Source organism: Mercenaria mercenaria, chromosome 13 (genome assembly GCF_021730395.1).
Source record: "Mercenaria mercenaria strain notata chromosome 13, MADL_Memer_1, whole genome shotgun sequence".
Lineage (NCBI taxonomy): Eukaryota > Metazoa > Mollusca > Bivalvia > Venerida > Veneridae > Mercenaria > Mercenaria mercenaria.
In genome coordinates, this window is record NC_069373.1 from 41,714,653 (window position 1) to 41,732,889 (window position 18,237).

The 18,237-nt window shown below is 35.9% G+C and overlaps 2 protein-coding genes across 5 annotated transcripts in view; one reads left to right on the top strand and one right to left on the bottom strand.

Moving 5' to 3' along the window:
• Positions 1-903: 903 nt before the first annotated feature.
• LOC128547724 (putative proline-rich protein 21) lies at positions 904-1,383 on the bottom strand. Its single transcript, XM_053520837.1, has one exon. It carries the CDS (start codon positions 1,381-1,383, stop codon positions 904-906), a length of 480 nt encoding a protein of 159 aa, XP_053376812.1.
• Positions 1,384-7,952: 6,569 nt separating this feature from the next.
• Positions 7,953-18,237, top strand: part of LOC123528619 (phospholipid-transporting ATPase ABCA3-like) — a 95,699-nt gene continuing 85,414 nt past the window's right edge. For 2 of the 4 annotated variants that reach the window (XM_045308465.2, XM_045308468.2), the window contains exon 1: positions 7,953-8,041. The gene's annotated coding sequence lies outside the window, so the exon portion shown is untranslated. Of the gene's footprint in view, positions 8,042-12,204; positions 12,272-16,898; positions 17,113-18,237 lie in introns of those variants that run through there. The other 2 variants (XM_045308467.2, XM_045308466.2) reach the window with 2 other exon arrangements.

The following is an 18,237-nucleotide window of genomic DNA, read 5'->3' on the forward strand; positions in this document are numbered from 1 at the left end:
TGAATTTTGTGATCTTAAATTTCTTGAAGGTCTGTATATATCAAGCATGTCCTTGATGTAGGGGCATGATCTTGAAGAGCTTTATAGGTGTGGATCAGGATCTTAAACTCCACCCTGTATGGTACAGGAATCCAGTGTAGTTCTTTAAGCACAGGTGTTATGTGCTCGTTACGGCGTGTTCTCGTTATTATACGTGCAGCTGCATTTTGAACGTTCTGAAGTTTGTTTAAACAAGACCTCGGAATGCCATACAAAAGACCATTACAGTAATCGAGACGTGAGGTAACCAGGGAGTTTACTAGCGACTTTGTGGCATTGGAGGAAATGTAGTCCCTTATATGTTGTATCTGACGTAACTGTATATAACAAGATCGACATACGGCATTTATATGCTTTTCCATGTCCATTTTCGAATCAAGGATTGCGCCTAGATTTCTTACGCTGGATGACGGTGTTATGGTAGACTCGCCAACTTTCACTGTAATGTTATCAGTGAGTTTTTCATTTTGTTTTGATATGAAGACAATGACTTCGGTTTTTTCAGCATTCAGTTTCAGCATGTTTTTATTCATCCAGGTGATTATTTCATTGAGACAATGTTCTACTCGTTGTAGGGATTCAATTCTAGTAACAGACTCTGTTGGCTTAAATGACAGATATAATTGTCCATCATCAGCATAGAAATGATAATTGAGCCCATGATTCTCACAAATTGCACCAACAGATTTTGTGTACATGGTAAAGAACTTAGGTCCAAGGACTGAGCCCTGTGGCACACTATATTTCATCAAAACAGGGTTTGACACCTCTCCATCAATACAGACAGTTTGGTAGCGTATGAGAACGGTACTACGAAATCTGCTGAACACATCTGGACGTAAGAGTACGGTATTTCGAAATCTGCTAAACACATCTGGACGTAGGAGGACGGTACTTCGAAATCTGTTGAACACAGACGGTACTTCGAAATCTGCTGAACACATCTGGACGTAGGAGGACGGTACTACGAAATCTGCTGAACATATCTGGATGTAGGAGGACGGTACTACGAAATCTGCTGAACACATCTGGACGTAGGAGGACGGTACTTCGAAATCTGCTGAACACATCTGGACGTAGGAGGATGGTAATTCGAAATCTGCTGAACAAATCTGGACGTAGGAGGACGGTACTTCGAAATCTGCTGAACACATCTGGACGTAGGAGGTAGGTACTTCGAAATCTACTGAACACATCTGGACGTAGGAGGACGGTACTTCGAAATCTGCTGAACACATCTGGACGTAGGAGGACTGTACTTCGAAATCTGCTGAACACATCTGGACGTAGGAGGCAGGTACTTCGAAATCTGCTGAACACATCTGGCAGATGTGCCAGATTCATGGATTTGCCGATCCTATTCTGTCGTTCATTTCGCATGAACACCGAAAAATCATTTCATTTCTTAAAACAATGACATGGCGTCATTTTTCTTATTGATGTCGCGGAAACTTTACCACGTAATTTTGTTGATCATTATACCTCTTTTGTGTCTAAAAATTAAGTTTTACAAATGATGATCCAGGACTCTTAACGCATTTCTGTGAAATGAGTTTCATAATAAGGAGTTCAGATATTAAAGATTTCGAATTTAAACTCGTGGCGATGTTACGTTTCCATACGTCAAAATGTCCGGCATTACAGAATATTTATTTCATATTAGGGTACAAAATATATCCAAGTTGTTCCAAGTCGCAATTTTCTACATGCAACATAGTGTGAACTACTTTCTTCACAAACTTCGTTAAAGTTATTACTAGCATTGCTTCCTCCAATACATTGCATTTTTATACAAATTTTCATCTAAGCATTTTTACTTGATTATATACACATATTTACAACAGTAGTACTAGAGTTGTTTACACCATTTTGAATGTAATTCGTTTATTAGTTTTCTACCGGTGTTTCACCTGTTTTCTCCATCCCCCATCCCCCATCCCTCTTCAACCTTTGATATGTCCGTCAGTTTTGTCTGCTCATCTCGCCGTTAGACCCAAATTAAAGATTATGTGTAAATTTTAAAAATACGTTTTTGCGCGAAACATGATATATAGATGGTGGGTTATTTGGATAATATGCAACTCCTTTAGTTTAGTTTCTATAGAAAAGTACGGTTCCTATTGCAGCAATTAGGTACAAATACCGCTTCCGATAGGGAACTTCTATTTCTGGACAATAATCTTAATTTAGTCACGATATGCAAGGAGACAAGTAAAATGATAGATGTAATTGTTTTTCTCTTGATGTATTTCTGTTCGTTCAACCATGTCTCACAGTTACGTTTCATGGCAACTTGAATTAAGTAAATATCATAAATAAGTGAGATATAAACTATAGTTAAACTTCATATTGAATGCGTGACTAACGGCTTTTACATACTTTACATATTGTGGTGTTTTTCTGGGTCATATTATAAATTCTGTCTCACTTGAATACAATTACTAACAGAAACTTCAAAATTAAAAAGAAAAAAAAACTGGACAAGTATCTAGGAAATCTTTAAACACTTTTCACATTGTCAACATTGATGTCTAACAGGAAGGGCAAAAGTGGTCTCCATCCCTGAGAAGGAAGTAAAATCATTTAACACAGTAGCTATTACTAATTGTTGTCAATTACTTTCACAGATTGATCATATCTTATTCTTGTTATTAGTTTTGGTTTGAATGGTTGCCAGTATTTATTTTCATTTTTATCCTGTTTGAAAATGAATCATATATCGGTTATTGTGTTTCTTGAGAAATATTAGAAGTACAAAGATGATTGTCACCCCCGCCCCCCCCCCCCACACCTCCCCCATCCCCCATTTTCTGCTTGTTGCGTAACGTCTATTTAGACAGCTGCTTTATCTGTTATTTACACAAAATTTAAAGCCTTATGGAAGTTTAATGTATGAATATATTTTGCCAGCGAGAGTAACAGTTTACAAATGCGACCAATAAGCAATAACATATTGAAAAGACCCTTGGACGCATAAAGCGCAACCAACCAACATAATAGCAGCCTCGGTTTGATTGAGTATATTCGTGAGAGGTAATGAAATGTGCACCATTTTTCCTATCAAGAAAATCTTCTCACTGTATGTGAACTTCGGGAACTCAGATAACCAGGTTATTTCCTGTAGACTGAAATCAACTGGTAACCATATAATAATGTTTTAAGTGCGAGGGGTAGTCGGAAAATATCAGGACATTTCGCTCTTTCTCAAAAACCGTTCAATATTTTTTCAAAAATTAATTTTACTTTTTAAAGTATTCCTCATCTACGTCTATACTCACTTGCCATCTTAGTTGGGAACTTTTGTATCCTCTCTGCAAACCATGGAGTAGACCTACTGCTGAGTTACCGATTTTCAGCTGAAATCAAAGCCGCCCTGGTCTCATATTCGTTTCCAGCGTTCTGGAAACAAATAAAAGTCGCTGGGGCAAAATCTGGGCTGAACGGAGGGTGGGACAACAGTTGCCACTTGAAGGAGTTGATAAGTTCTACTGCAGATTAGGTAGTATGAGAAGGGGCATTATCATGCAAAAGAATTTTTCTGGGCTAGCCTGGAGCGCAATTTTTTCAGTTTTTCCTTCAGTTTATTTTTTTTCTAAATTACTTCTGAAGAGTATCTAGCAGTGACAGTTTGACCTTTTGGCATAAAATGAGCCAGTATTATTCCACGCGAATCCTATAAAACAACCAGCATAACCTTGCTAGCAAAGGGAGACAGCTTAAACTTCTTGGGAGTTAGGGAAGCAGCGCGTTTCCACTGCTTTGACTGAGCTATTGTTTCAGGTTCAGCATAATGAACACACATTTCCCCACCCGCCCAGTTAAAAAAACTTATGTTCATCAAGGTTAAAATGGCCCTATTGTTTTGCTATGGTCACCCTGGATACTTTTTGGCATCCAACTAGCACATACCTTGCTACCTAATTTTGCGTGTAAAATCTGATGTGCCAACGCTTTACTGACCATAAACTAATTAGCTACCTCCTGCAATGTCACTCTGTGATCTTTGTTGACAAAAACCTCAACATTCGCCACCGTTGTAGAGGCACTGCCTCAGCGGGTCTCCCTGGCCAAGGCTTTGTCCCTCACGCTTGTCTTGTCCTCTATAAACTTTGAAACCCAGCTATGAAAGGTTGAACAGGATACGCAAGCTTTAGAGAAACTTCTCTGCAACCTTTGAAAATGTGGCAAGGTTTTTCACTCTCTAAAAGCATGGATTTTGTTACACATCTCTCTTCTAGCTTAGAGTTCATGCTAGCCCTAACACCTACCTTGTTTAAATACTCAAGCCTTCTCATTAAGAATAAAATAAGATCTATAGGCGATAAAATGTATTTTTTGGTCATGTATAATATGTGTAGGTAGCTGCACGTGGAAGGACAGGAGCATGGAAAGACCGGATATTTTCCGACCGGCCATCGTATTGTAGACAGGATGGCCATAACTCATCACTTTCAAGGAGTAGGTACCTATATATTTATCTCGGACCCCTTTCAGGGAGAATCTGGTTCATGAGATATTACATATTAGTTTTGAGATTTGTTTGTTCTTGACAAGCAAAATTACTATAAATGGCCGTGACCCCCGCCTCAGGCTGTCCATTCTATCATCTCGGAATGTTTGAAAGTTAAGGAAAGATTTAAGGAGTTTTTTTCTCGGGTATAAGCCAAGTGTCCACACCACAGCTAATATCAGGTTTGATTGGTTTATAATTTGATGTTTTCACACTTTGGAGTTTAAAGGGACTAACCCACACATTTTAGGCGAAAAATAATTTCGCTAAAATCCATAAAAGTAAGTACTCTGAAAGTGACTAGTTGTACAAACTTATTGACATAAGATGTTTGCAAGATATTCTGATAAATCATCAAAACTAGTATGCAGAAGTTGGTAAACCGTTGCTGCAGAACGCTTTTGAAATACTGCAGAACATTTACATTTTACCAATATATAACTTTTATTTTCACCCACTTCATCATTTTTCAGTGTCATATTTACATTCGCGACAATTATTTTTGAGGAAAATTGCTGCAGTGACATGCATTACTGAAAATGCCCTAAAACCTTGAAAAATGATGTAGGTAATCAAGCAGCACCTCCGGGCTGAAGATAATTGTTAATTTTATATAGAACATAAACATGATAAAGCAAATTTATTTACTACTATATATATATATATATATATATATATATATACACACACTAGAACCACCGACCTTCCGTTAGCCAGCTGAATGTCTTCCTCGGATGAAGAATTTAACTCACCGGGCGAGCCTCGAACCCTGGTGACGTCGGTGAGGGGTACGTGATTTGAAGTCAGCGACGTTAACTGCTCGACCACGGAGGTCACAGGAGATGGTACAGAATGCTAAGGCTGTTAAAGTGTTTTGTAATTGATGAGGATACTATAGAATTATGGTCCAGACTTTGCAAAGTACACACGTACTTGGTTAAGGGACTGCAGTTTGCTGGGTCTGACCTGTTCGTGTAGATTGGGGTTACGTTTTTATTTTTGTATTTTGAAGGTATATGTCCCTCATCAATGGATTTCTGAAAGATAATTTCAAGACTGGTGATAGTTCCTTTGTCAAAAAAAGTGTTTTGAGCATGATCTTGGCTGGCTAGCATGCACCACGAGGGTTAAGATTTCATATATATATAGTAGCTTTTTTATGTCATTGGTATTTACATGGAGACTTGGCATTTTGTGGTAGCTCGGTCTATATTCAGGTGGCGGGTTTTGTTTTTTATTAAATATATCTTGGAGTTAAATCTTGCAGTAGGCTTCTGGGCTAAATGCCAAATGAGAATGCTTATTTAGCGCTGTTGTTTTTGAAAATTCATGGGAAGGGATCTTGTTTTGGTATTTAATGGTGGTAGGGATGCTTAATTATTTTTTTTAAAGATTCAGGAGATAATACAATTTTTGGTGTTTATTTTAAACTTTATGATGTGTGGGTGTGGGTGGGGACATCAGCTAGGCTGGTTTTCAGTCAAATTATATATCTTCAATGTATTTTGATCTTGATCTTCTTGATCTTGATCTTGATATTTTACGGTGATACATCTCATCGACATTTTCTCACCGTGCCTGCGCCAAGTGTTGGGAACTTATAATTAGTCCAACTTTTTAATACAACTAATAAATAAATCCACTGGTTTTTCTGAGGTTCTGTAGCTCTGAATGAGTTCGCGTGGTAGAGAATTCCAATCGCGTAGTGTATTAGGTATGAAGCTATACTTATAAACGTCTGTCCTGGCATATATAAGGTTAAAATGTTCCTCGTGTTTGTTTTTAGTGACACGTATAGGTTTAACTAGATGGTCCACTGGTACTGACGCGGTGTTATTTAAACCTTTACAGAATAAAATTAGACGACTCTGTTTTCTTCTTTCCTTTAGGGGTTTTAGCTTTAAGTCATTTAAAATTCCGGTCATGCTTCCTGGGTCGAAGTTGTAGTTTGACGTGATGAATCTAGCTGATCGTTTTTGTACCGCTTCGATTTTTTCTTGTAAGTATTGTTGATGTGGGTCCCAAATTGTACTTGAATATTCTAAAACTGGTCTTATTAAACCTTTATACGCTTGAAGTTTGACATCCTGAGGACAAGCCTGTAGATTCCGTCTTAATAATCCCAATGTTCTGTATGCTTTATTACACGTTTCTTCAATATGTTTATTCCAAGTAAGATCACATGTTATATTAACCCCCAAATATTTGATTGACTTCAGAAATTCCAGGGGAGTATTTTTAAGGGTGTATTGATATTTTATGATTGATTTTTTTCTAGATAAGGTCATCATATTACATTTCACTGGTTGAAATCTCATCCCCCATGTTATTGCCCACTCTCCTAATTTATCAATGTCTTTTTGTAATTCAAAGCAGTCGTTGTCAGTCAGTATTTCCCGATAACACACACAATCATCTGCGAATAACCTGATATTTGATGCAATATTATCAGAAATGTCATTAATATGTATTAAGAATAAAATGGGTCCTAACACTGTTCCCTGTGGTACTCCAGATAGAACTGATGATACCTTTGATGATTCACCGTTAACAATTACACACTGACTGCGATTTACCAAAAATGAGTCAATCCAATTTAAAATATTGGGTCTTACACCGTATTTATGCATTTTAGATTTTAGAAGTTCGTGAGGCACGGTATCGAACGCTTTTTCAAAATCCAGAATAAAAATATCCACTTGTTTGTTTCTGTCTACTGAATATGCCCAGTCGTTAATCACTGTTGCTAGTTGAGTTTCGCAACTGTGATGTTTCCTAAATGCATGTTGCCTACTATTAAGTATATTATGGGCTTCAAAATGTTTCATCAAATTTGAACAAATGATGTGCTCTAGCACTTTACAACAGATACAAGTCAATGATACAGGGCGATAGTTACTGGGTAAAGATTTATTCTTCTTTTTATATAATGGGCATATATTTGCCATTTTCCAGTCATCCGGTATTTTGCCTACATTAATTGATTGTTGAAATAGATGTGCCAGAATATCTGCAATGCTTGGGCCGAGCTCTTTTAACACTCTTGGATGTAACGAATCAGGTCCCATCGCTTTATTTACATTTAGTCCTATTAAAAGTTTTTCTACCCCTTTCGATGTCACTATTATGTTTTCCATCTTGACATTACCATCCTTAAAAGATACAGGTACTGATGAATATTCAGTTTTTGATAAGCCTCTGACTGTATGTTTGAGGTAAAATACTTACGATCAGAGGATTTGTTTAATTTATTTAAATTCTAAGGGCCTACCATGTCCTCTGAATATTCTCTACCCATGACAGGTAATTTCTTATTTGAAGATAATGGAAAACCAGCACTGTCAGATAAGACCCAGACGGTCTTTATACAACCATGTCCGGTATATAACGACCTACCAGACATTAATATCGACAAATCAGAGGCGGATAACTCTGAATGGATCCCACAAACGAAACCGAAACAAACGACAAATAATTGTTTTTACAAGAAAGGTTTGTATTAAAACTTCATCAGCATATTTACGTGCTTGTTTACATATCTTGCCAAATTAAGATAAATCAATTAAACATACTGGTCGGGGGCCACCAACCGGACACTTTTAGAGGTTTTTCGCTATTTTCTCTTTCATTTCTTTCATTAAAACAGTTAAATTTCACATGAACATAGTTAGGTGCACCCGCAAGAAGAGGACTTAATTTGTTTACCCCTAACGAATGATTAATGCCCTTTCCAGGGCCGAATGTAGGGTCAACTAAACTACTTACTTTCACTGCTTGGCAGTACCATATATGATTAGAGTCAGTGTACCAGGTTTCGCACACATTTCCTAAGAATACCTTCCATTTATAGCTAAAAATGATTAAATCTGAATTTACCTCTATATGTTTTAATAAACGCACTCATTTCGGTTTGAAACATGCTACTTTCACTTCCCACTACAATGACGTCATACCTCTTAGTGTACTTGATTTGGATAACATATTTTGACCAGTTATTGCATTTAAGTGTACCCGGTTTCGCACACCCTGCTATTTATAGAACTCGGTGATAACAATGCAGTTACTCAACAGAAAAATATTAATTACCTTTTTTACCATTTATATAATTCAATTTAAACATGTATTTTCCAATAAAACATCTGAAAGTGAAATTTAAAAGCAGTTGTGAAAGTGAAAGCTAGGTACCAAACCCTGTTTTTACTCTAAAGCAGAAAAGGCTAAAACAACTGAATACATGAAACAAAAATAAAACAATATTTAGAAGCTGTTGAATCACAAAAGACTCCCACAAGTCTAATTATTCGATTAAGTTCTCTGTGTTAATTAAAACGTAAAGCAAACAAACAAGTTGAAGGCATTTTGCAGGTTGGGAGAATTTCAATAACTGTTGAAATATTTTTCATTTAGGTAAAGTAGTAGGTAAATACTTACCTGTATGATGGAATAGTGATTTTTCAATTTATTTTGCACCTTGCTGTTGTTTGCATAGTCATTATTTTCATGAAACTTAATATTTTTCAGCTTACTTACTGGTCTCCATTGATATTGTTATTGTTTTCGTCTGCACTTACCAGAATGAGGCTCCAGTGGGGAAGGACCCCTTGTGTCGAATTATGTAGGAAATAACTCAGTTTCGTGAAATAATAACAAAGAATTGTTGAATTTTCTGCTTTATTCTCACAAAGTACATGAATTTACTGGGTGTGCGAAACCGCGTACAGTGCGAAACCGGGTACACTGACTCTATATCTGGACAGTTTTTTTTACAACTTATGGGAACCTCTAAACTGATGACATTTTGCTATGTAATGTGAAAATGAGTCAAAGTATTCATTATTGGCCTGAAAGATATAAATTTTATTCAGATTTTTGTGTGTGGAAAACTGCTATATGATAGTAAGAAATGCAGTGCGGATTTCCAAATCCCCCCATGATAGTTTCATGCTTCAGTATGAATGACGAAATCAAAAAATGAAATTTCCTCCTCAGTAAGTTATTTTTGTCAGATATAATTCCACATCATTGTTAAAAAATCAAATGTGTGTTTGACTTATAAAAGATTGCTAAAAATACAGCAAAATTTAGCTGCTACGAAACTGTCCGGTTTGGTGGTCGTCCGGATTTGGTGGTCCTCAACCAGTAGTGTGATTGCTTTCATATCGATGTTACTTTAAGGCTGTTCTAGAAAATATCAACACTTCCTAAAATGCCAGTCAGTCACTCAGTGCAAAGAGCTATAAAAATAAATAGATCGGCAACTTGTAAGGCATATAGAGCAAATCTCGTCAACATCCCGTGACGACTGAATGAGATCTCGTTTACCGGAAGTGACGCGTTCTCCTTGCGCCATTTTATATGCGAAAGCAATTATTCATCGCTAAATTAATTATCACCGTATGACCATGTTGCTTTTGATAGTAAGAAACGTGGACTTTGTGTCTTAAGACTATTTCACATTAAACTAATGTTGTTTTAGAAGCTAACATGTATTTTACATGTAGTTTTAAAGGTACAAATTGTAACTCCATGCTCGCCAATGTTTGTTTTTAATAAGATAACGCCGATTCACGAGATCACGCGAGATTACAGCCAGTTGCCATTCTGTGTATTTTATACTTTTTTGCTCAGTGCCAGTCTTTGTTTTATCATTTTTTTAAATTGTGTACAAAGAGAGTCTTTTAGTCTTTTATATGTAAATATTTGTCCCATGCGGCTGCGCTTGCAATGATCGAAATTCACGGTAGTCCGATAGCTTGTATGTGGCTACCAAATTTCAGCTCGGGCTACCGATTTTCCATAGAGACAAGCCCGACCAGGCAACCAATTTTCCTAATGTGAAAAAAAAACATGCTAAAGTAAACCCTGGGAGAGAAAATACCAAGGTCCCTACTGGGGCTCGAACCCCGGACCTCGAGATCTGTAGGCGGACACTCAACCACGTCGCTAAAGGGTTAACCCAACAGCAAGGCTGTTGGAAGTGACCTATAAACCTACTATCACTACAATGCTAATTAAACGAGTATAGCATTGTGATTTCATATGATCTCCATTAATAAAGGCTTATTGTTCAAGAATGCATCACGCATCGTCCAGATTGAGGAACGCTTATTGAAATATTGTTGTTTTTTCCACTCGCATGTGTTGACAATCAAACGTAAAGTGTCAAAGACGTAACTGCAGTGCTTATTGGCTGAATACAATCACCTCGGATAATTTGATTAGCTTTCACACTTCTCGCAAAACTCTCACAAGTACCTGAAGTAGGCGGAGCTTAAATTAAGCTATCAGTGTGTCACCGTGTGTATGTCGGTGTGTATTCGGCACTCATTTTGACATCTTGCAAATTGTCAACAGTCCGAGTAGTAGTAACTGGTGAGTGCAGATCCAAATAAATCGGGTGTTTCAGGTTAGATTTTGTTTGGCAAGGATTGACATGTCCGATGATTTTGGACTCTGGCGATGCTGATATGGACTGGAGTATTCAGAGTTAAAATTGTTCGAAAACATGGCAAACATATATGTCTATTTTTATTCCTTCAAGCATGCATAGATGTCTGTAAAACAAAATGCTATATATGGTGCAAAAATTAAGTATTTTATGGTGTTAAAGTTCGGGCTAGTGAAATCGGTGTTGGGCTTGGAAAATTTCCTATCTTGTAGCCCGAACGGGCAAGTGGATTCAAATCTGAATTTCGTACACTGTGTACAAAAATATAATTAAAATACTCCTGACAACCACATGTCACATGTACACTTTCTACCATTTTGATTTTATATGTCCTTGGTATTTTCGCATTAAAGATGTTGTTCAACTTGTTGTAGTTGTAGAATTACTTTTAGGTTACATACCACTATATTTGTTTATTTCCGGAACACTTAGGAACACTATGTCTGTTTGTAAAAATAACAGTTCAATTATAATAATATTGGTAAAATTATGTGAAATGTTCCACATCCAGTTCTTGACAATTTACTCTGTGCACCTGAAAGAGCTGTCCCTTCTGAGAACCCTGACCTTTGAACCTTTGTATGTGACCGTTTCGGAAATTATGGTACCAAGGCGGGAAGTAAAGGGAAGCGGGGCATTGTGGGATCGTTGTTCCTCCAAATCGGGCCTATTACAACAGACGTCATAAACAAAAAATTGGTCAGGGCTCACGCTGTCAGTCGCCATTATCGCCATTTGCGATTATTTTATTTAAATGACAAATATTTTTTCATTTTGGCGACAGCAACTGGCGATTATTTTATTCAAAAGCTACATAAATAATTATGCCAAGTGAGACAGTAACCCACGATCAGCTAGTGACAGTAGTGTAGAAAATCAGTAGAGCGGACTGTTTATTACCTCGTTGTATTCCAAACACGCGTCAATTATATTATAAACTGACATAACTGTCGAACATTTCAAAATATCTTTAATCAGAATCTAGGTCAGATCTATACTCTCATTATGTGTTTTTAATCTGAAATGAAATTGTTCGAAGTGAAAAAAATCTTTTTTTTTCGAATTTTCAAGATTTGAAAAAAACGCGAATTTGATGAATACAGGCCAGATATTTTTAAGTTTATTTTTCTTACCAAGACAATTCTGGCATAATAAATGTTTGTTTTGCACACTAAATGTAATTATCGGGTCTTGTTTCTATTTTTAGAAATATGGCCAATACGGGCAAGCTAAAAAAAATCTACAAATAAATTTGCTTGGATACCGTCATTAGCGTAAGTAAAAACATTCTAAAACACTTAAAAGTTAGTGTATTTATTGATTAAAGCATTAAAAACTTGTTGACAAAAGCTGTAATTCAGTAGTGTGCAAAGATGCCAAATACCACGCATTTTTGCGACCCGATTGTTTTGTACTTTTCGAGCAATTTAATTGCAGTTTTGATCAAAAGAATCATGAAAACACTTTTGATATGTATAAAGAAAAAGTATAAACATGAATGATTCTCAAAGACTCGGTAAACTTTCCATTGTGTGCAACTGTGCCAATATTGTGTGTGCATGAATGGAGCTAATTGAGCCATTGTCCAGTCCATAATGTCACTCAGTATCAACCATTTCAGCTGCCTTACACAAACTAAATACGTGCCCTGTGAATGCCTTCAAAATCCATCAGAATATAGCATTTTAAACATATTTATAGTGGGACCCCACCACCAATATTAGGAGGTATTTTTCCTGAATCCCTGATTCCCACACCCCCAGTTGTGGCCTACTACTTTATAAAGCAATTTAGAAAATATACATGTTGAAATCTATTATTTTTAGCTCAACTATTCGAAGAATAAGTAGAGCTATCCTACTCACAACGGCGTCGGCGTCACACCCTGGTTAAGTTTTTCGTACCAGTCCACATTTTGACAAAGTCTTTTGAGATAAAGCTTTGAAACTTTCAACACATGTTTACCATCACCATGTCCAGTTATAGGCAAGAGTACATAACTCCATCAAGCATTTTGGTTGAATTATGGCCCCTTTTTGACTTAGAAATCTTGGTTAAGTTTTTCGTACCAGTCTACATTTTGACAAAGTCTTTTGAGATAAAGCTTTGAAACTTTCAATGCTTGTTTACCATCACCATGTCCCGTTGTAGGCAAGAGTACATAACTCCATCAAGCATTTTGGCTGAATTATGGCCCCTTTTGACTTAGAAATCTTGGTTAAGTTTTTCGTACCAGTTTATATTTTGTGTAAAGTGTTTGACATATAGCTTTGAAACTTTTATAACTTGTTCAGTATAATAGTCTCTATCAATAGGCAAGAGTACATAACTCTGTCATCTTCTTTGGCTGAATTATGGCCCTTTTTGAACTTGGAAATTGGTTCTGTTTTGTATATGTCCATGTTTTGTCAAGACTATTTGACATATGACTTTTAAACTTTCAACACTTGGTTTATCAACATGATTTCCATCTGTAGGCAAGAGTACATAACTCTGTCAACTATTTTTACTGAATTATGGCCCTTTTTGGACTAAGAAATTAGTTAAATTTTTCATACAAGTCCATATTTTGCCTGACATATAACTTAACATATTTGCCATTTATTGCAAGACTAATCGAAATCCACAAATACAGGAACATTTTTTTGTTTAATTCATTTTTTTCTTTTGTCTGAAATCTATGGAAATATTTTGACCCCGTTCTTCAATCAATTCTTCAAATAGTCGAGCGCGCTGTCATCAGACAGCTCTTGTTATTTTTATAAAAATTGCACGCAAAGATACGCATCAGTTTTGTCTATTATTTTTTCATAGGTTAAAAAGTTGGCTATAATTTTTTGGAGGCCAGTGTGAGCCCTGTTGGCGAAAACAATGTTAACAATGAAAAATACAGGATTTTGGTTTAATTGGATAGAAATTTAAGTATTTCAACTATTTTGAAAGTATGCTCAACCAAAATTCTATGCATTCTGGATAAATTGATTAAAATTTGAACTGAAAATGAAAGTAGGTAGTCGGTTCTTTGTAAACAATGTTCAGATGGCGCTACAGTGCAAAACAGAAATAACACAAAATTACCAATGACACGAGAATACCGCGAACGACTACACTGTGCTAACTTTCATCACTAGACTTCAGTTTGAGTTTATATGATTTTCCTGTTGTGCTTGGCAATCTTTAAATTGACAACTGGCACATTACTAAGAAACGATCATGGCTATATGAATGTCATGACTAAACAGCCATTTTTTAAAAGCTTCTACAAATAAATTACAACCACATACTTGTAAGTTATAAATATATAACAAATTATTATCGGCAAAAGCTTCTCTCACCTGGACTTTAACGGATGTAGAGTGGGCAAACCAACGCTTGGTGTATATCACGTTTTTCTGGGAATTTCTCAATATATATTTAAAATATCATCTCTTCTGAGTCCTATTTCATTTGTTTACATCACGCGTGATTTTATCCAAAGTGCGGTTCAATGCCGGTATGGTCACGTGTTAAGTTTTGTGTTCTACTCCCATTAAAACAGATTTTCTGGTAAAACAGGTATTAAAGAAGTAGCTGGCGGACGGAAACTTGGAGAAAAAAACATTTTTCTTTTTAATTATTTTAATTCTTTATATTTGAATAAACTATAGACCCTTATCATGGCATATGATATGGACCCACTGTACTTCACTTTATGTAGCGTATGCTGTTCAAGTAATTGATACACAATGTGGACAAATGGCCCTTTTGAATAAATTTCCAAGAATAATGGAAATATATCACCAGCTATCATCATTATTGATTTCATGTAGTTAAGAGTCACATAATTGTAACAAATTATCTTCAAATGAATTCTTTAAGATAATTGTTGTATAAAATGTGTTCATTCAATATATAGATGCAGAATAGAGAGGTGTAATTAACGTACATGTTTATTTACTTTGTCACTGCTTGACTGCTCTTCATCAACTTGATCAATAGCATCAGTATAAGGCCCTCTCCAAGTCTTTTCAAATTTTGGTGCCTGGCCCTGTTTAGAGGCCCCTAGAGCTGTGAGTAGAAAAACCTTTAAATGACTTCTTCTCATGAACTGCTTGAAGGATCTTCATCAAATTTAGTCTGTAGCATCATTATAAGGACCCCTCCAAATTTTGTTCAGGTTTGGGCACCTCCAGGCCCCAGTTAGAGCTAAAACTAGAAATACCTTTAAACAGCTTTTTGTCATGAACCACTGAATGGATCTTCACCAAATTTGGTCTGTAGCATTATTTTTAAGATTCTCTTCCAAACATGTTCAAATGGTGGCCCCTTTGAGGCCTACTAGAGCTTAATATTTAAATACCTTTAAACAACTACTTTTCTTGAACCACTGAATACAGATGACCATTTTAAAGAGACCTTTCCAGAACACCCTTAGTCTGTGTGTATTTTTTCCACCAAATTTTAAAGACCTAAGAAGAATACTAGTATAGAATTTGAATTGTTTGTCATCTATCACAATAATTCATGTAATCAACTTCTGCTGCCTTTGGAATTTTCGACTCCTAGAGTGTATTATGGTCCTCTTCTAAAGTTGCACACTCGCTAGCCTCAGGTGAGCGATCTAGGGCCATCATGTTCCACTTGTTAATAGTTATTCATTCATTTCCAGTATGCAAATAATGGCACACCTCCTTTGTCCTGGATATATATTTGTTTGTTTGTTTGTTCTGGGTTTAATGCCATTTTTCAACGGTATTTCATTTACGGCTGGCAGTTAACCTAACCAGTATTCCTGGATTCTGTACCAGTACAAACCTGTTTTCTGCAAGTAACTGCCAACTTCCCCACATGAATTATCAGAGGTGCAGGACAATTGATTTCAGACACGGTTTTTTAATCAAATCGTCACAGAGAACATATGCCACACCCAGGGATTGAACTCATAACCCCGCAATCCATAGATCTGCACTCTCAGCTCATTTTCTTTTTTTAAATAATTGTTTTCCAGTTAAATCTCCAAGTATATAACTGTGTTCACCTTTACATTTTGTAAACAACAGACAGTAATGCAATATGCTTTTTGAACTATTTAAAATTTATAAAAAAATCCACTTTTTAAAATTACCCTTTACCCAACTTTTCCTTCAAAATGCCATGCAATTCACCTACCGGTACCTGTACCTGTGGGCCCTGGCCCTCTCTCCACTTTACTTTATCCCCAAAAGTGGAGCTAGGGCCAAGGTGGTAAAGATCTGTTAATGCAGCTTTAGTTTCTTTAAAACTGTTTTGTGTTGAAAAGAAAAAACATGATTTTTTTCTTTTTTTTGAAATTCCACACCATATCATATTTAAACTTAGTAAAATGTTTCTTTATTTTAGGACTCAATAGTCAATGCACTAAAAAATTCTAGAAAACATAATATTTTGCAAAAAGTTTTAAGCAATTCTTAATTACATTTGTATCATATAATAATATAGTTATCATAGAATAAGCTATGTCATCTTAAACTTATATATATTTTTAAGCACATTGTACATGTATATAGCTTATATAACCCAGGATAAGGCTAACACATTTATGATTGGGTAATTGTTGTTTTTTTTTTAAGTAGGATCTATTAAATGTATCATTTATTAATGCAAGCTTAATTTAATTTAGATAGATCTGTTGTCAGCAACATAAACTGGAGAACCATTCATTTTAGATTTTAGACTTCTTTGACTTCAAGTATGTCTTTTGTTTACTTAAATTTATACCTTGACTATTTAATGCTGTATATTGTTTGTTTGGCCTCAGGTCAATCTATATTTAGACTTAACATTGGTACCCGGCTTTAACTACCTTTAAATCAGACCATTTACGGGTAAGAATATAATAACATAGCTGATCAGGACAGGTGTACTAAACATAATCTCGTGATTTGAAACGTGACAGAAACCGATATTGGTGTAGAGCTCTGTATTATATACCAGTACTGCAGTTAAAATCTGTGACTCCTGTATCGCACAGTTAAAGTCTGTGACTCCTGTCTGTTGGCAGTGTATTGGGGTTTCTAGGAAATTATTTAAAGGAAAAAAAAGCGATAAGAAAAAGTAGGTGTGGCAGGATAAGTCAGTTGTAGGCATTTTGTTTAAGGTAAGTCAAAGGTTTTAAGCAAAATTTTTAATTACTTATCAATCGTAATGACTTAAGTTAGTTGAATGTGAGGTATGTTGCAGTGTTTTATGTAGTGTCATACTGTAGGCAGTGGAAGTGTCATACTGTAGGCAGTGGAACTAAAAATACAAACTTCAAGTAGGCACTGCCTATTTTAGATATGTGTAGTTAACTACATCAAAGTTCTCGGTCTGAAAAAATATTTAAAATAATATTATCTTTTTCTGAAAAAGAGTTATTTGAGCTGAAAAAAAAAGATCCCTGGTAAAATATTTGGATTCCTCGCTTGGCGCTCAGCATTAAGGGGATAGTGCTAGGACTGGTCAATCCAGTGTCAGTATAATGTGACTGAGTGGGGTATCATGCCACATGTCTACGGCCTGATATTCCAGTGAGGCACACTATAAAGTTGGGCATTGTGCTCACTGCTACAAGTAGACACTGTTGTTTATATGACTGAAAAATTGTTGAAAAAGACGTTAAACCCGAACATACACACACAAAATATTTGGAAAAAATGGAGAAAACTCTGCTAAGACTTTATTGTAGGCTTAGATGACATGCAGACCATGCATCTTTTACCTGTAGGCATGAATCTTGCATTATTAATACACATGTGGATTAGCAATCTGAAAAGAAAACTATGTATAGATCAAATCAGTTAATGCCCTGGGGAAAATGTGACATTTTTTTGTTGTGAAATTTGTCAACAAACAGACAAAACCTACAAAATTCCACTAGGTAAAATCTGTTGAAAAAGCTACAGATGGAAAGAGAACAATCCCTGCTACCCATATATATGCGTCAAAGTATGGGAAAAATATATAGAAATATGAGAAATTCAAATGACTGTGTTATCCTACATAGTATTTAACATAGATGGCTTACTTTTCCATTGCACTGATATAACATAGACAGGATTAGGATTGACAAACGGTGTTCACTCAAAAATTTCGCTCTATAAACAGATTGTTTCTCTTGTGTAGGAAGGCTTAGGGTAAGTCTATACAGTTGGATTACTAGGTCATCTGTGTTTAAACGTTTACAACCCAAAATTTCTCTACTTACAAACTAACCTTTCTAATATGGAAACCTGAGTTAAGG